Raw genomic sequence first — 19356 nt, 5'->3', positions numbered from 1 at the left:
CTATGTTGTTCTTAAAACGAATTAACGCAAACCAAAAAAAAGTTTGACAAATAAGTTTGATATAGCAGTTATTCACTTTTAAACATTTTGTTTAATTGTTGTCCCCACCGGTTTGGGCTCATAAAGCATGTAGCTTTAAACAAGTGGGCTTAACTTTAGGTGTCATGCATTAATATGCACTGAAACAGGCAAACATGGTTTTGGAACATGGCGCCGTTTGAAAGGGATATATTTTTTCCGATACGCCTAATTATTGTAGGGGAACGCCGTTCTCTTACCACTGCCTTCTATATAAAATTTTTTTTCAATTTAAAAAAGCAAATGTCTAAAATGATGTAAAACATAATCCCCGACTGAAAAAAATGTAGGCAAGTGGTAACCATTCCAGTGCAAGGGATATATATGGGCGGCGGTGTGTTTATGGATACGGCCTTCGCCTTGAGAAATGTGCTTGGCTAGTTTTTGCTGAGGTTAGGTCTTGAAAGCGCTGTTTTCGAGCATCGATTCCCCGCCCACACAATCTGGTACGTAGGTGTTTAGGGAATTCCCGAGCATTACGCTGTTTATAACTACCTGGGAACATCGGAGTGGGAATTTAGTGCATGGGCTGTTGGTGTTAAAAGTCTTAGGGGACGAATGCGATTTTGGCTGAAAGCGAAAAGTGAGGCTTCAGGTTGTTTGTGACGTAACAACGAATTTGTGGCTGTTTGTTCTCTGTTAGTTGTGGAATTGAAAACCAAGTAACGCACGTGTCAGATTGGAAACTTTAGATATTGCGCTGATATACGTTTGTGCAGATTAAATGCGAGGCTGGAATAACGTTATATGTAAAATTTGCAAGGCTGAAAATGAAGTACTATACTGAAAATCGTTAGCGCGCGGAGTTTTGCGCGGAGTTTGAGTGATTCTTCGCGACCAAGCGCATTTCAGGGTGATTTAACACGAAGTACGAGGCTGCGACCGCGGCTGAGGGGGCAACTGCACAGGGATTAATCCCCATTAAACTATTGAAACTAGGGCGCCCAAACGTCGACACCAGAATGGCCGATGCCAGACCGACGGCCCCCGATCTTTCCATACCCTCTACCTACAGTTGCAGGCGTCAATTTGTCCATTTGGGTCTTATTCCGATCTAGGACTTATTCCGACAGGTTTATGTCTCATTCAGACGATCTTATTCTGTAGTAAATTTTACCGCGTAAATAGCTAGCTTTATTATGAATAGCTTTATTATGTCGTTGGTGTTAATACTATGGTTTTATAAATTTTTCTGCTTTAGATATTGTTGCTTCGCAAGGCTTATTGTTTGTAGTGTTGGTGGTTGCCATGGCAACAACGACGAAGAAGTGTGTTCCCCTTAATGTTATCTTGGATTATTATTCTTTAGGTGTTATTTCGTGTACACCCATATTTTCACGAATTAGCCCTTTTTCACCTTAAAGGTAAGACCAACTGGCTCACCAATCTAGTTTTCTGCTCAGTTGTAGTGTTGCAGGTGGTTGCCATGGCAACAACGACCAAGAAGCACGAGAGTTTCGTTTCAGGTCCGATGAGGAACAAAGAAATCCAGGAAGTCCCAGGGATCGGGAAAGTGCTCGGGAAGAGATTGCAGGATGACAACATCAACTGCGTGAGTGAAACGAACTTCTTTAACACTTCTGTGATTTTTTTTACATTTTTAAATGGCTATTTTTGACCGAAAATATTTTGGGTTAAAGTAGAAAAATTAAATTTGCAAAACATAACAAAGCGGGAGTCAATCAGAAATCAGTCGGCTTTATCAGGATTATAATGCAAGCAAGGCTAGAGAACAACCAGCCTGTGATGAGATTCGAACTCACGACCTCGGTCAAACCGTGACCGTCGTTCTAATAAGCTGACGGTTTTACGAACGTCTTTCCGAATCACCATGTGTATTATGTAAGTAATTAAACGTTCGTCAGGACGATCTGAAAGGGCTAGATCGCAGAACACACTGTGTTGACGTTTCGGATGTTTCAAAGTTATTTAACTTTTTATGGAACATAACGCAGCAAATAAAACATCGCATAAAATACTCGAACTTGGAATATTTCAGGCCAAGGACTTACTCGGCCAGTTCTTGATTCGCAAGATGGACCCCGGAGAATGTTGCCAGTATGTGAAGAACTTCGGCGCCAACAAGAAGCAAGCAGCTGATGCATTCAACGCTATGCAGGAGTGGATCAGGAACTTCCTGTGACGTCATCAACAAATGACGTCACCTGTAATCGCGCGGAAAGCCAACGGTTTTGTTGAATGTTCAGCTTTTTACAAATCACTTTTAACATTTTAAGACACGACTAAATTACACGATGAGGCGTTTCTTTAAAAAAATCAACTTATATTTGTAATTTATTTCGCCTATGTTAAATAAAAGCGGAGCAGAACTAAAAACAACAAATTATAAATTAACATGTGTCCTGTTGGAGGGCAAGATTTTGTTGTCGAAACACAACAAGCTTACTTACAATGTCGTGCCTTAAGATTTACTGCAATTTACCAGAATTTTTATTGTTTAGCAGTGATCGGCAATCATAAACCAGCTTTATGGTTTCGGGTTATTTAAAAAGTTTCTCCGATTTTGTGCAAATTATTTTCTGTGCTGATACTCACTAGTTATTTCTTTCATTTGAGGAAACAACTTTTACTGCCTGTGTGTATCTCAATTTTTAACAATACATTTGTTGCAACACGTTATTTCTTTTATGTAAAAATCTGCGATGTCCTTGATTGTCGTTTTTTGCGCTTAATTCGTTCAACAATTAATTCTGTAAAAGAACAATATAAAAAAATTATTTTACATAAAATTACTTTGCTAAAAAAATGGCAGGTTGTTGTGCTGACAAAGGTAAAAAGCAATGCTAATTTGAAATAACAAAATTTGAACAAGGACCTAACTTAAACCTTTGTAGCATCTGGGGTCGTTTCAGGTGTTTAATTGAGTATTTCAGGTGTTTAATTGATATTTCAGGTGTTTAATTGAGTATTTCAGGTGTTTAATTGAGTATTTCAGATGTTTATTGATTGTGCATAATGTTGATTTTTCACGCTTTTATTGAAAACTTTCGCTGTCACTCTGAGAACAAAGCTTCGGCTGTTTTCACTCATGACAAATGTTTTTGTGTAACACATATTTCCGTTACAGATAAAAGTATTTCACCTGTGTGAACACGTTACTGTCACAATTCCTGGCTGCCAAAAAGGCTTCGGGTTATAAAACATTTCCGCTTTTCCGTGTCGCCTTTTTTCATGCAAAATTTTCAACTTTTATATGCGAGAGCGTTATATCAATATACACCAGTCATGTCTAGTCAATAAACAGAACGGTTGTTGGTTGCTGTCTTGCTTAACACCAGCCAACAAAAACTGTGTGGAGTTGTAATCTGACTCTAATATCACCATTGAAGAAGTAGGGAAGATTCACCGGGCAAAGACAATTAATGAGAACTCACAATCAACCCACTTGCTTCACCTTCAACACTCAGTTAAGGTGGAAATGCTTCGAATTGTGCAGTATGCCTTTAGCATAATTTTGTTGTTAAAATGTAAATATAACACAAAACAGTTTTTCGCAAAAACTTTTAATTCATAAAAACTGAAAAAACTAGTAGTTTGAAAACTATTTTATTACATTTGCAAAAATATAAAACCGTTCGGGGTCTATTATAAAAGTTTTTCGTGTTAACATGCGCAAAACTCATATTTCTTAACACTCTTAAGTTTCCCTTCATTCGCTATAGATATAGTTTTCATTTCGCTATAGATAATAGTTTGGAAAAATGCCCAAAGAAACGAAGAAATTAACGCTTAGGGCGACCAAAGATCGCACGCTACATTTAGACCTATAACTATATTTTTCGTTCTCAATTGTGGCCCTCTATGACTATTTGCAACAAAAAAGTTGTTGTCCAAAATTACAAAAAATGCAGGACTGAAAAATGTCCAGGTGGTTCACGTTATTAAATATCATTTAGCGACAGATTACAGTTTTAATTTCTGCTTTTGCCAATGTCATTCGGGTCCGACACTAAACATGGTGTTTGTGAAGAAAACACTTTAGGAAGACTTGGCCTCTATATTTTTTTAGCCAAACACACGATTTGGGCTTTTTATTTCATTTTTAAAGTTCAACTCTTCAGATTTTGGTTACACAGTTATTAACCAAGCTTGACATCTAGGCAGTATAACAACAGCAAGACACATTTTTATCCATTACGAGCAGTTTTATTGAAATTAGCCGGAGCTAATATTTGTACAATTCCCACAACGAAGGGCAGTGATGATCACCAAACGAAAGTTAACAAATGTACAGCAGAAATGTGGTGCACAGATTTGTGAAAAAGTTATGATTAATGAAGAAATTTGACAAAGTAACAAAATGCTTTTTGTCTATCAATTTTACAAGAAAATAATCTACTAAATTTGTTTTAACAGTCCTAAAAGAGTGTGTAAGAATTTAGACAAAGGCAGTATAACAGTTTCAGCTAAGAAACTGGAGATCTACGCTTTATAAAGAAAAAGGTCTTAAACAAAAGCAATTTAAAAAACAGTTTCACTAAAAAAAAATTCTCACAATTCTAAATCAAAAAAATGCACCATTAAAGTTAAGATAAAGAAAATGTTAAAAATGTTTGTAGAAAACCCACAATTCCAAGGATACAAAACTCATATTTAGCAAAAACATTATTAAGCTGCAACTTTTTTCTTTTTCTTTTTCTGCTTTACGAGGCTTGTATCAACATCAGTCGAACCATTTAAAGAAGCGACAGAAACATCTAGCGACTTCTTCTTCTTTTTCTTCTTTGGTGTTTCCGCAACGACCAGAGAAACATTTTCCTGGTTTTCTTGCGAAACATTTAGTGACTTTTTCTTCTTTTTCTTTGGTTTTTCTTCGGTCATCGAAACGTCGTTTACGGATTTCGAAAGGTCGACGTCCATTTTCTCGCTTTTATCTTTCTTCTTCTTTTTCTTCTTTAGCGCCTCCGGTGACGGGACTACAACCTCCTCGACGACGGAAACATCAACTTTCTTGGACTTTTTCTTCTTTTTTTCTGACTTTGGAGTTTTGACGACGGAATCATCTGCTTTGATTTTCTTGCTCGAAGGTTCGTCACCATCGGAAGCAATTTGCTCGATTATTTCTGCGTTCGGCTCCGACTTCCTTTTCTTTTTTTTCTTTTTCTTTTCTCCGCTGGTTGCCGTGGTTTCCTTGACTTGAGCTTGGATGAAATCATTCGCTTCGCTCATTGCTTCCTTCATAACGTCGGCGTTTTTCCTCGGGGCTTCTCCGCTGTCGTAGAATTTTAGTCGTTCCTCGACTTGGTCACGCAGCTTCTCGCCAAAGATGTTGTTCGGGAACTCTGTGAAGCAATCAATGCGCGAAGCGATGGAGCACTTGTTAGCGAGATACCTCGAGATGCGACCTTTGTTCTTCGCTCCGGCTCGTCCGATGAACGTAGAGTGGAAAATGAGGCCGTACTTTGGCGTATTACCGCGTTGCTTTAAAGCTCTGAAAAGTGCTTTTTCTGCCCCAAGAATCTGAACAGTGGAAGCGGGATATTTAGCGAGACTCGTCAAACTTCCAGCGTGAGCAATAAGTCGCGCTCCAACGACATCTCCGATGAGCGTTGACAAATTTGGAGCGACCGACTGCATTCGAGCGTGAAGATATTCGACCAAACTCTTGCGATAATTGGAGAGTGAAATAACCCGGCTGCAAAACGACTCAATATTGATTAAATCGATCGGAGAAACATCCATCCCCATTGACATCTTTGAAGCTGCGATAATCGCTTTTGCTTTCGCAGAATCCATCGTAACTTCCTCCAACTTTTCCTCGATATCTTCAGCCATGGTTTTCCGGTTGCCGATTAATTTTGCCAAGCGGCAGTACATGAAGTTGTCGCTGCTGATCTTAACAAGTTCTGGAAAGTGATATGAGTACCACTCCTTAACGCGCATCGAGAAGGTGTTGATGTCCTTGTCGAGTTGGTCAAGGAGCGCGATGCTCTGGATGATCATGTTGTCTGCTCTGTGCACATTGAACTTGACCTTTGCCCTTGAGTAGCTGTGTCCGAGTCCGAGCTGAGCTTTTGCTTCCCCGTGCATCGTGAGACCCTTAACCATGTTCGGGAAATGGAATCGAACTCCTCTGATGATTTCAACAACTGCATCGCTGTTTGAACACTTTATCCCGAGCTCATCTTGAATGGTAGCGGACACCCGTGTGTCACCGATGCCCAGAAGGACCCCAGATTTATCATTTCGTGGCACGTTTGTGTCAAGAAACGTTTTCAAATCATCGTGGACAATTCCCTCGGAGACGGCGTTGATGTTGTCCAAAGCGTTTGTAGACGATTTAAACGGAGAGAAGGCGACAAGTTTTACAGTGGACGAGAAAAGTGAGAAGTCAGTGATTGATTTCTCGACGGTCGGCAACAATGCCCCGATGTCTTCAACTTCTTTGACGCAGAAAAGTGCGTAACCTGAAGCGTGCTCGTACAACACATAAAGCTGTGTTGCCATGATTTTACAAGAAATTACCTGAAACAAAATATTAAAATTAATTGGATTTTGTGTAGATTGTATGATTGTTAATTAGTTAAACTCTTAAATTAATTATTGGCATTTGCAGGGGTATAGAGTGTTTTGAGGTTCAAATATCAAGCCACAATACCAAAACAGGCACATCAAGACGTACATTCAACTCTGCAAACTGTATATAAGTCAAATTATTTCACAAATGCAAGATATATCAAAAAACTTCTATCAATTATGTCTCCTTTTAAATAAAACAAAAATGCAGGTCTTATAATCCCTCGGATATTTTTGTGCGGGAACAATGCGAGGCTTAAAAATTAGCCGATTTATGATTTAACTTATAAAATAGTTCGTGATATTTTTTACTGGTCCTTTAAGTCGAAGGGCGCTTATTAAATTGGCAATAAATATTTTTACTCAGCCAAGCTGTGCGCAAGTTTTGAAGTTTTAATCCAAATAAAAATAGCTAAGTAAACACGTGCAGTGTTTGGTTTTACACAACGCTTAAAGGACTTTTGAGGCATCTTTTGCAAAGCAATTATAAATAATAACCCAAAATTTGAGTCAAAATTAATTAATTTTATTTTAAGGCAATGTTTTCTAGTGTTTAGTTGCAATGATGGCTTTAATTATTGTTTTGAATGACTTGACTTAAGTATTTTGAATAAACGATTTAAAATGGACTTTCCATTTGTTGAAAATTTTACCTTACTTTAAGAACGACTTATTTACTACAATAATAGTTTCTAACAAGCAACTATGACATTAAAGTTTGAAATTGAAGTTAAATACCGGGCGCTGGTCTAGAATCCTACCACAACGAAACACCATTTGGGTTAGGGTGGGTCAAGTATTATTATTAAACCAAAAATATAATAATACTTGACCCACCCGCAACCTAACTCAAATTTTGTGCGTTGATTTTAGAACTGTGGTAGGATTCTAGACCAGCGCCAAATACCGTTTATAAAGTTTACAACTGTCGCCCTTCCACCATTAATAAACCATAAACAATTAGCAATTATCTTCTTACGCTACAACTCAAAAATGACTGATTACCAATATGCGGAAAACATGGTATTAAAAAATAAAGATGCATACAAACCTAATGCAGTACTTTTAAATATTTAATATACACAAAAATAAACTTTTGAATACATTACAAACTTGTAAAACGTGATTTTGTAAATTTTTTTGCAAAACATTTTCGCCACGAGATCAACCTTTAACCCCGGGCTGCGTTCTCACAACGGTTCGTGTTGTAATTATGTTCCAAGTTTGTATTATCTTCAGTTTATTATAAAAAAAATAATAAAGGAGTAACCCAAAATACAGCATCTTTGTTCGTTGTAAATTTGGTTAATATGATAAAATATATATATATATATATAGCTTGATAATAAATTGCAAAGCCGAAAATATCGAGTAGATTGACATCATCTTGATTTGGACGTTTCGATACGAGCTTGTTTCATCTTCAGTTAATGTCACATACAAACTCCTGTAATAAAGTATTCAGGGTGTGTCGTACAATGGGGCTGAAGCATTAGTACGAGGTTAGTTTGTTTAATTGCAGCTAAAACTGGAAATGATTTCGATTTTTAAGAAAACCGTAAAGTTTTTGAACCCTAAATCTTACGTTGAGGCTGGAAGATTAGGCCTACAAAAGCAAACAAATAAGGAAGAAATTTTGAAACACGCAACAGTAATAGACCAGCTGCCGCTAGGAGTGATAAAGAGCCATATTACGTCTACGTGCCATTTAATTTGCTTAAAAGTTTAATCCAATTGTCAGGTAACTCACCGCCTACATCGCGCGCCCGTAAAAATGTTGTCCGGTTACTACAAAGTAAGTTAAATTTTTCTTAAAAATATGACTGTTGCGGTGCTAAGAGTTAAAAGTGAAACGCTGGTCTAGAATCCTACCGCATTTTCGTCCAAGGTTTATATTGCTGAAATTATTTGGATTAGGCTAGGCTGAGAGTTTAGGATTGGGCGGGTTAAGTATTATCATAATATTTATTCTCCCATTTTGATTTCTTTCTTGCAGTTTTAATTTTGACCAACTTGTTTCGTTACTGTAGCCTAAAAAAGGTGATAGGAAGGCAGGCCAGCGCCGAAAAACAAAATATTACATAACATATGTTTTGTTTTGTTGTACTGAGTTACGTTTGTTTAATAATTGCTTAAGAAAAAGCAACCTTACCCCACACATATTGTTTATTTTGGTAAACCTTCAGGTTGGGAAAGTGTTACTTTCAGAGGTGTCAATATAAAAGCTACATTACAAAGATTTTTTCGATTTACGCAAAGCAAAAAATCCTATATACCGTTTATGTCGCCCAAACTTTTATTTTCGAGGGTGTGATGCCTTTGCGCTGAAACCATTTTACGTACTGAAGCACAATTCAAACATTCGCGTTTAAAATATGTACGAACGTTTACAGCTAGCCAACCTAGAATATAGTAATTTATGGAACGAAAAATATTTACTAAAAATATCCGCGTACGCTAAAGTAAAAAGTTTCTGGTCGAAAAAAACGATGCTTTGTATAATTGTAAAGTTTGCTAATTGTTGCATAGTTCCGCAAAAGCTTTTTCCTTGTGTAAGTCGGATTTAAATTACTGAGGGTAAATACCCTGACTTCTGTGGAAGCAAACGCCTACTTAACGAAGATTATTTTCTTCCAAACTTGCCCTTTACTAAAAGGTCATGCGCCATTTTAAACATTAGCCAGAGTCGGAGGTGGACTTTAGATGCAACCTCTGGTAAAAATAACTTAGTTGCAAAACGAAATAAAGATCATTCTAAAAGTGAATCGAGAAATACGCCATTAAGCTAAAATTAGTTGAATTAGCTGTGGATTGCTGTTTAATTAAAATTTGCAATACTAGTTTTAGTCTACTATTTTACTTTATATAACTAAAATACTGGTTTAAATCCTAGACTGAAAGTGCAAGGACAGTGTAATTTGTGTTTTAGTTGCTTAAAATGCTAGGTTGTTACAGCAGACAGAATAACCTTTTATTGACCCGTGTAATGGTTTAAGCTGAGCAGCTGGATAAAGGATAGATTAAATTATTGGAAGCAATAAAGATTGTGTGCATTCTTGCAAGAAAAATCAATACAACAAAAATTGTGTGTGAAACTATACTTTCATAAATATTTTCGAACTGCTTACTTAACAATGAATATTGTGCGTCATAACAAGACCTATTGTTAACAAACAAATGGTTTGTTCAAATTCGAAGAACCGTATTGTTGATTCATTTTAATTTTAAGTAGATATTGTGTACAATTGGAAGAAAATACGTTTAAAGTAATCTTAAGTGTTATTGGAAAGCCCTTGAAGACATAAGTTGGTATGTGCGTCATATTGTAAAGTGCGCACGTGTGCGGTAAATTATAAGGAGTTCTACAAAAGAAAAGTGTTAGCCAGGTGAAACAGTTACTTTGAGTGGACAAAAGGTCAAAACAAACAGCCTAGTTCGTTGGAGATGGTTTCAGTTGGTAATGCAAGTCCGACTAAAATACTTCTAAGAAACGTAAGGGAAAGACCAGTAAGCTGATTAGGCAATTGAAAGGCTTAAGCATAAATTAATTAGAACTGACGGATGAAGAATCGTTTGTAATTGCATTCAGATTCAAAGAAGATTAAAATACAAAACTGTCATTCTTAGGCGAAGAATATCTTTTGAAGTAACTCAGTTGTATTTTACTGCCCGGTTCAGCTTTAAAAACCACATTACTGCACCAGATATTAGGAAAATAGGAAACTATGCGTTATTATTCCTCAGATTGTGATCAAAATCAGTTAATTTATATTACATAATGGAATATATACTTCGCCAAAAATGGCTGAAAATAGTTTACCCAAAAATTACGAATTTAACATCAATTTATTTCCATAATATGTTTTAAAACGTTAAAGTATAAAGGTTTTACTGTAAAATAACACTTGATATGTTTTTTGTAAACGTATCTATATTCTTAGTGTATTCCAAATATAAAACGGGTTAATTGTTGTTCCTTTTTATGAGGCAGATATTTTTATGCCACGATAGACACAAAGTAATCTATCTGCATGACTAACTGTGGCTTGTGGTTCATACAAAACCACATGCAAACGTGAAACTTTCACAATGTTCTGATTAACGCAGACCTAACTACTTCAAATGACGCTGTTTAATTATTTATGCGATAAAGGCCATTATTACGTCACTGACGGCCATGTTCGGACCTCTTTCTGGCCCGGGTTACCCAAGGTTAGATCGTGAGTTCAACTGGTCAAGTATGCTAAATCAAGTTAGAACGGGCAAATCCCTTTAGAGCTAATGCAATAGAAAATGCATTAACATAGGAGCAATAAATCGTGCTTAGAGCTAGAGCCTGCATTCCCTCTTGCTTTTTAGATCGCTCTTAGGTTAGTTTTGTTCATTGCTGCTTGTACCCATGACGATGTCGGATGTGGATTTGAACGGAGGCAAAACAGCTTCGGAATCAGTAGATTGCGCTCAGTTGAGGTTGTGTGAGAAAAATCACGGACCAGGGAAGCACAGGAAGTCACCTATGGAAGCGTTTTCTCGCGAAAAAAACACAAAAAACGGCGAAGAATCGCCAAGAAACGGCCACGTTCGAACCGCGCTTAAAAACAACAGCAATAACAAAACTGAAGTGAGTAGGAAAGTTCATTTCAAGCCCGACCACCTGAGTCCTGTGTATGAGCTGAAACCTTACAGCATTGAGGCTGAAAGTACTTCGACAAACAGCAACATATACGTGCTTATCGCTGTGTTCGCGCTAGCTGTGGCCACTGTAGCTGTTGTTGGGTGTGTGATGCTTTACATGATGACTACAGCACTGAGAGAGGATTTAAACAACCTTGAAGCAAGGGTTTTTGGGGCCAGCCCCACTATGGGGTCAAACAACGGGGGCTTGTCCAAGTATTTCGCCGATAAAGTTGCTTCTGTGCAAGATGAAGTTGGTTTGTTGCAGAGGTGGGCAAACCACTCAGCGTGTGTACCCGGGCATGATTTCACATCGGGGTGAGTGCGTTTTGTGTTTTGCTTTTTTTAATTCAACTGATTGAGAAACTAGTAGGAATATAAAGCCAATACAGAAGTAGAAGCATTTTGAATGTTTCGAATAAATCTTAAGATAATAGCTGGAGGTTTTAGTTAGACGTAGAATTAATATTAAAGCCAATACAGAGGTAGGAAGCATTTTGTGAACGTTTTGAAAACATCTTTATTTATTTTCACCTAAATTATTTGAAACCTTCACAAATGCTACCTACATACTATGTACGGGCTTGTGTTTATTCCAGCTACAAACCTCAGCATTATGTTCCAGAGAAACAACAACATGGTTTAGAGCACGTGTTGTCTACCGGGAGGGCTAGAACTTTCCAACCCGCATATTTGCATTAATTATTAAACCCTGCTCTTTAATTGGCAGCTTAGAGCAAACTTATCACTGATCTGATCAATCTACCTTTCAAAGGGAACATGAGTTATTTATCCGTTTCAATTCAATGCACGACTCAAAGGATTTTCTCAGTTGTCCCAAGTTGGTTTTTGAACAAATACCGCTTCCACATTTTTTAAAATGTTTGATGCTAATTACAAAACATTTAAGAGACGACAAACACTAACTTCAAAAGGCTTACCATTATCCAGTCTTCCAAAAAGACAACCTTGGTCTAAACCACAGATGTATTGTGCGTTAGATATGAGATAATGCCGTCTGAACAGGATATCAACGACAAAGCGAAATAAGCGCTCATGTAAATTTTTATCAATTTAATGTATTTATTTCAATGAAGTTAGACTAAAAGTTAACTGGTTGGAAAGCATTCCACCATGATATTCCATCCTTACGATTTACAGTTTGCGACCATATCAGTTTTCAAATTCGCTACTGCGCAGGTCGGACTCGGGACTCGGGTAGTTTTACAAGGTCTTACTCGAGTCCCGAGTCCGACTCCGCAGCCCTGCTTCTTAGTGTGGCTTGCGATCCTACATCATCGTATATCCGTACTTTGTACCGAGCATCAGTCTCCATCTGATATTAAATTACAGTTGCTGGTTCTTAGAAGTTGCGGGTTCTGTTTCAACCCAATACTACACTTTAAACTTGCTTTGTCGGTTTTTAAAGTAACTGAAAATTAATTAAAATGTCGAGATTAGCCAGGAATTTTAATAAACAAAAACAATTGTAATGGAAAAATCCGCAAGCTGTCAGTTCTAACTTCCATATTTTTCCAGCGGTTTCGAAGTAAAATCTCTTAAAACTGTGGAGCATAATGGCTTAAGGTTTTAGTTCAACGTAGAATGAATACCAAAGCCCATACAGAAGTAGGGAGCATTTTGAACGTTTCGAATAAATCTTTGTTCATTTTCAACATCCCAAAGCTGATTTCGGCATTTTATGAGCCTCAAGCACAAAAGCCATAATTATACAAACTTCAAACTTTATTATTTCCAGGGGTTTTTGCTTCCGGTTGCAGCGCTTTGAGCTCGACTTTTGGCAAGCCGCTGACTTTTGCGCAGCGAGGAATGGACACCTGGGGTTTGCTCATGATCTTGAATCCTGGAACAAGACTGTAGCTTTCTTGCTGGACAGAGGCTTCAGAATGAAGGAGGTTTGGACTGGAGTTTACAAGGTGGGACTTCACAGGTTGCAATGCTTAAACTTGCTGTCTATTAGATTCCTATAGGTATTTTCGTCATAATTCGCCGCCCAATGCAGCAAATATTATTGGATCGGATCCCATACCCGATGCCAAGTGATATCGTGGCGTTAATAGGCTGGCATCGGTGCCGACCCGATACTAAGTCAATAAAGGTAGTTTAGCCATATTTGCCACTTCAAGCAGCAATTTGTACATTAAATTTATCGAAAAATAGTAGGTTAACAATAAATTTAATTTAACTTCTTTACGTTAAAACAAATTTAGGGTAAATACCCTTGAAGTGTTATTATTTGTAAACGTTTTTATTAAATCTATTTTTCTTGATAAAGCATAGTTGTGATAGACCTTAAAGGTTGACTTGGACAACTTGTTTACGATGAGATTCGAACTCACAACCCAAGCATTTCATCCATTTTGTTTAATTGAGAAATAAAAACCTTAAAACGGGCCGTCGCAGTTTTACCACCGGATTGTTTGCCTCTTGGGGTAAAAGTTTGGGTTAGAAATTGGGTTCTAATTGAAATTATTAGGGGAGTTAGTTATGTACTTAGGGGTGGGGTTTTGGGTTATTTAAAAGTTTTATAGGCCTGATTATGGCCATTCCGGTTTTATTTCGACGGGTTTACGACTTATTTTGATTTATACGTTATTACGACTATTATGTATTAGTTCTATTTAGACTTTGTTCGAGCCCGGTTGTTCTAATTTCGTTTTATTGCTGGGGTCCTTATGAAAGCTCCACGTTGAATGTGTTGTGGATGTTTACAAGGGCATAAGGCTGTTGGGGTGAGCGATATTTAAGGAGGCATAAAGTATGGGACCCAACGACCCATCTGTAATGAAGGCTGTATTTGTTAATTCTGAATATGGAAATATTTACTTACTCTGGCCTAATAAAACACGGCTGTGCGAAAGCTTAAACGATTTTAACAGAATTGCTCGTCAGCGCAACTTTGTTTTATGATTTAGTGATTCAATGAAATCACCAAAATATTACCAATAAAACTAATTCCAGAAGAGCTATTCTGATTGATACAACGAACAAATAAAAAAAGTAAATAAACTTGCACAAATGGCCGAGTTACAACTAGATTCCTTGAAATCCCCGTCCAAAGCATGCAACTAATTCGGTCGTGATGTGTAATTGTGTTCCAGGCGAGCAACAAATCAATATTGCCGCAAAGTTGCCCCCCCACTTGCCTTTTAACCCGCAGTTCTGACTCAATTATTTATTTTGCTTCAAACAACAAACCGACTTTTTCTGGGAAAAACTTGCGGATTTTTAATTTAATTTAAAATGCATTAGAGAAACTGCAAATCTCTTTAAAACTACCTTACTATGCCTTTTTGGTTTAAAAAAATATTGATTGAAATATCCATTAAAACAAGTAATAAACACTTAAGTGTATTGGCTTTGACTAAATGGCTATTTATTGAGGTTTTTGTAAATGTTTCTTGTCTCAATGTTTGTGCGTTTAGTTGAAACATTGTTGGGTTGGAATATCGATCTTTGAGAAGACGAACTTAATTTACTGCGAATTAGTTCAAAATCTGCTTCTAAGTGCTTCGCAATGTGAACAACACAAAACATTGTGTGAACAACAAAACTTCTAGCTTTTACAAAAGTGCAGATGGGAGAAACTATCGCTTTGAGTTTGTGTTAAAAATTAATACAAAAAAATTTGTTAAACTTGCAACAACCAAGAAATAGTTTCAACTTTTTCGTGTTTTTTTTTCACAAACACCAAAAATAATCGTGTTTTTAAAGCTCTAGTTTCACTCACAAAGAATACTGGATCCACCTTCTGTTATTTGTGATTTATTTTTTCGGAGAGCAAACAAATTGAAAACTTTTTACTTTTATATCAATGACTTCACTGAGACTTAAATGATGAGTTGGACTTGACTTGGCATGTTTGAAAACACTTGATTCGGACTTGTTACGCACAGAACTGCGGGATCTCTAAACCACTCTTTATGTTCTTATTCTTTGTCTCCATTGTTATACTATTCTTCATGTTACTGTTGTTTACAATTTAACAATACGTATTGTTCCACCCTTATAACGTCACTATTCCCTCAGGACGGTCAGGGGGTGTGGCGTTACAGCAATGGGAGGGTGGCAACCTTCACCCGGTGGGCGAGAGGAAACATTTTCGACGAAGGAGACGATTGCTCGCAAATAAGGATCGACCCTGTCTACTCGAGGTAAGTTGTCTCACATGCTGGATGAACATATTGGCCGCCATGTTTTGTCTGATTAGTATAAGTTGTCTCACATGCTGGATGAACATATTGGCCGCCATGTTTTGTCTGATTAGTATAAGTTGTTTCACCTGCTGGATGTACATATTGGCCGCCATGTTTTGTCTGATTAGTATAAGTTGTTTCACCTGCTGGATCAACATATTATAAACTGTGTGTTTTCGTGGATTCATTTATTTTCAGCATTATTTGTTAAATATTTGAATACGAAAATTGTTTATTTTGCACAAAATATAATTGATAATTATTATGCATGAACTGAGCGATACCGGCACCGTTATTTTGTCAAGTCAACTCTGCAAGGGTTTTTTCCTAATTACACAGGTTTTTCTGCACACAGCTGTGTAATTAGTAAGTTTTTTACAGCTGTACATATCGAAGTGACAAACTTACACAGAAAAACTAAAACCGCTGTAAAGCAAGATAGAAACGGCTTTGTACAGTAACTCTATTGTCTTTCTCAAATCGTTTCTTTCTCAATCGTTTATGAGTGTTGGTCCCCACTGTGGGCTTTTAGCAATTTGCGTCCCTTGCTCAACAATAAATAAAAAATACTTCACATAACATCGAACGAGAGATCTCTAAAGCCATATCGCAAACGACAAATTTGAGTTTATCTGGTTAATCATTAAAATGAGATATGCTTGTGGCTCTGTGAAGAATGCTCCGTAGAGCCATGGCTAGCCACGTGTGGGAACCACGCATAAAATATTTGTATTTCGTAAACCAATGTTGGTCAAATTGTTTCCAGCTTCAATTGGAATAAAAATATTCTTAGTTTATTCCCAATTTGCTTTGTTCTTATTGAATTGTCCTACTTTGGATGATTTTAATAATTTATGTAGCGCGCCTTTTGATCATAAAACTCCTATAAAAATACGAGTTTGGCCCAGATGTGTGCAACAACTAACAATGGCTGTCCAAACTGGAATATACGCAATAACCAGCTGCTTCAATATATGCATGATTGGCATGACGTCACAAAGTTACGTCATAAAGAAGTAACCTTCAGACACCGCAGTTCGTTTGATTTGTTGAAGTTTTAGGATGGACTGGTGTTATTTTCAATACATAAGCTACATTAGAAATATGTCATCGACTCCCAACTAATAGAATATGCGCAGTAACACTTTGGTTTATTTCAATATTACTGACGATTTTTTTGCGAAAACCCAAATACTTAGCTTAGTTATCTCATCAAAGCTTTAGCGCCCAATTTTTTTTACTTTTTGTGAGCTTAAAGTAAAATAACAACATCAGGCCAGACTCCGGCATCGTGAGTCGAACCTCAATTATGTTTCGTTTTAAACTTTCACCCAATGTGACGTAACAATTGTTGTGACAAAGGATTGGAATGTACGACCGAAGGTGCTCGATCAACGCGCGACCTTTCCTCTGCCGCTTCAAGGTCAAATGACGTCACACGATGACGTAAGGGGAAATCCCGAACAGAAGTGCGCAAAGGTGGAGCGAGGTGGAAAGCGGAAATGCGGAAGCGGTTTACGGATAAATGGAAACTTGAAAATCTGAAAATTTTATTCGTTTTTTGTTTAAATATTTAATGAAAGATAAATCCAAATGTGCACAACTGTGATCTAGCGCTTCTGAAGTCATTTTTGAACAACAACTTCCAGTATTCTTCAACAGATTAACCGAGTCCGTCGAACGATATTCAAGCAAGATAGCTTTAATGTTAAACTGTTATAATTAAAAAAATTGTTTAGTTACGACAAAGCTTTTAATCTATCGAACAAACAATCGGCCTGCCTGGCATGAATATCCTAAATTTATTACACGATCATAAAGCTACTGAAAAATTATGTTTAAACAGAACAATTACAAGGGAACTAGAAAAGCAAATTAAATTGTTTTTAACCTGTAAAAAAAAACTGCAATTTCGGGGAAACAAAAAGTTTTGAATCTTGGTTGGAAATGTTGTTTACAAATTCGCTTTATATTATTTTGTAAAAATGTTGTGAACAAGATATTTAAAAAAGTCAACTTATACGCATCAGCAAATGTAAACTGTTATATTAAACAAACAATTCGATAGAAAACAATGTTTAAGATCAGCTAGTCCAAAAATCCAAAATATTTTTGCCATTTCAAGTTCTTTAAACTGTTATTTACTTAAGTCTATACAACAACTATATTTGCAGACGCGTAAATTTTAAGAAAAATGTTTTTTGTTCATTGTTCTTCTGCATCCGACCACCTTAATACTGTGACTTCGTATTTATTTACCAACAAATAAATTGCAACAAAATCCTGAATGTTTTTGCACCAAAAATGGAAAAGATCCACAATCAAGAAGTTATTCTGGCAAACGAGTAAACACAGACACGCTGTGATGTTCTATTTCAAACCATAAAGATTGTGTTTAGTAAATCTTAGACAAAACTTTTAAATGAACTTAAAACCAAAAAGTCCAATATTTGTGTCCGAGTTTGATTGTGATATAAACTGCATGTCTGTACTTACGCCTATACAATATATAGTTGGGAATTGATTCAAACAACAAATTAAATAAGAAAGTGGTTATAAATAGTGGGCAGGGATGTCTCATACTTGACATTTGATTCCTATAACCGATATTTTAAAAAATTGTATCGCGACCCGATACCAAATGACGTCATTACTATTCCAAAACAAGAAAAATAAATAAATTGAAACGTTGAGAATTGTTTCTTTTAGGTTATTTAAGCTTTTATATGTTAGCGAAGTTTAGTTACTCTATAGTTGTTGAAAGATGTATTTTTAATAGTTTTACCTCAAATGTAAAACCGCTGTGTTTCATCGCAAATCATGTCTATAATTCCTAATTAATATGGTATCGAATGGGTGTTTTTGCCACTCAGTATATGACAAGTATCTGTATTACCACTTAGCATCGGTTACAAAGTTGTCTCTGTAGCTCCGTCTAGCGGTTAATAAACCCCAACAAATATTGAGACATTGGTTTTATTGGAACTTGATGATTCCCCTTCCTTCAATCTCACCAAGTTCGAGCTTCTCAAGAGCTGAGTTGATTTCCTCGAGTTTGAAGTAAATCATCTTCGGGGCTTCGACCTAAAACGATCAGGAAAAAAAGAATTTACAATTTAGTTGAGAACCACTGTAGGGTATTAAAACATTAATTGTGAGAAAAAATGCAATACTAAAAGAAGAAAAAAATAATTTTAATTTTGGCGTTCCTTGTTATAACAGATAAAGTATAAAACTTGCTTATTTTCAAAACTGTTATCTGCAGAACAAAGATTTAAATAATTCCTTTTTGGTTAAGGCCACTACTAAAACGTCCCAAAATAATATTTTAATATTAAAAAAACTGTTATAATAGATAACAAGTCTTGTTAAAAAATTTAATGAAAAAATCAAGTTTACTTTTTTTTTGAATAAATAATCCTTAAAGCAATAAGTTCCATAATAAAAACTAAACTACATAGTGTTTATCATCAATTTATGAAGTTCGGTTTCACCTTTCCCTGTTCAACGACGTTCATAACCTCCCTGAGCTGCGCCCAGCTTCCAACCGACAACCCTTGGAACTTGTACATCCCGATCACAAACCTCGGGATTTCAACTTCGACCGAACCTCCGTACAAACCTACTGACACTAGGTGGCCGCCCTGAGCGAAAGTATTTACTCAGTTGGGGTCAAAGCACAACAAAATAAAGTGAATTTTTTAAAATTCTTTGAAACACAATACACAGATTTAAAGGCAATTTCATTAAAAATATAACAATGAAGTGAAGATAAAACAGGCAAATACATAAATAAAGATAAAATATTGTTTTCTTTATTACTTTTTACATTGATTTTAACATGATATTT

At 36.4% G+C, this 19356-nt stretch overlaps 3 protein-coding genes across 4 annotated transcripts; 2 read left to right on the top strand and 1 right to left on the bottom strand.

Annotated features, from left to right (window-relative positions):
* Positions 1-552: 552 nt before the first annotated feature.
* Positions 553-3391, top strand: LOC146141348 (barrier-to-autointegration factor-like). 2 transcript variants are annotated; one of them, XR_014501311.1, is made up of 3 exons: positions 553-1630; positions 2078-2972; positions 3014-3391. XR_014501311.1 is itself a non-coding variant. In XM_083391848.1 (2 exons), exons 1-2 carry the CDS (start codon positions 1505-1507, stop codon positions 2219-2221), a joined length of 270 nt encoding a protein of 89 aa, XP_083247974.1. In that variant the 5' UTR covers positions 553-1504; the 3' UTR covers positions 2222-3391. The 2 variants fall into 2 exon arrangements, 1 of the variants encoding a protein (XP_083247974.1); XM_083391848.1 differs by having other exon boundaries at positions 2078-3391.
* An 841-nt stretch (positions 3392-4232) lies between these two features.
* Positions 4233-6559, bottom strand: LOC146141347 (nucleolar protein 56-like). The gene has a single exon (XM_083391426.1). It carries the CDS (start codon positions 6544-6546, stop codon positions 4708-4710), a length of 1839 nt encoding a protein of 612 aa, XP_083247552.1. The 5' UTR covers positions 6547-6559; the 3' UTR covers positions 4233-4707.
* Positions 6560-11014: 4455 nt separating this feature from the next.
* LOC146141346 (uncharacterized) lies at positions 11015-16938 on the top strand. Its single transcript, XM_083392893.1, has 4 exons — positions 11015-11607; positions 13049-13226; positions 15340-15464; positions 16869-16938. The coding sequence occupies exons 1-4, from the start codon at positions 11015-11017 to the stop codon at positions 16936-16938; spliced, it is 966 nt and encodes a 321-aa protein (XP_083249019.1).
* Positions 16939-19356: the final 2418 nt, after the last annotated feature.

Source organism: Ascidiella aspersa, chromosome 6 (genome assembly GCF_963924565.1).
Source record: "Ascidiella aspersa chromosome 6, kaAscAspe10.2, whole genome shotgun sequence".
In the NCBI taxonomy this organism is placed as follows: Eukaryota; Metazoa; Chordata; class Ascidiacea; order Phlebobranchia; family Ascidiidae; genus Ascidiella; species Ascidiella aspersa.
The sequence above is the reverse complement of the archived record's forward strand: the minus strand, read 5'-3'. Positions and strand labels throughout refer to the sequence as shown.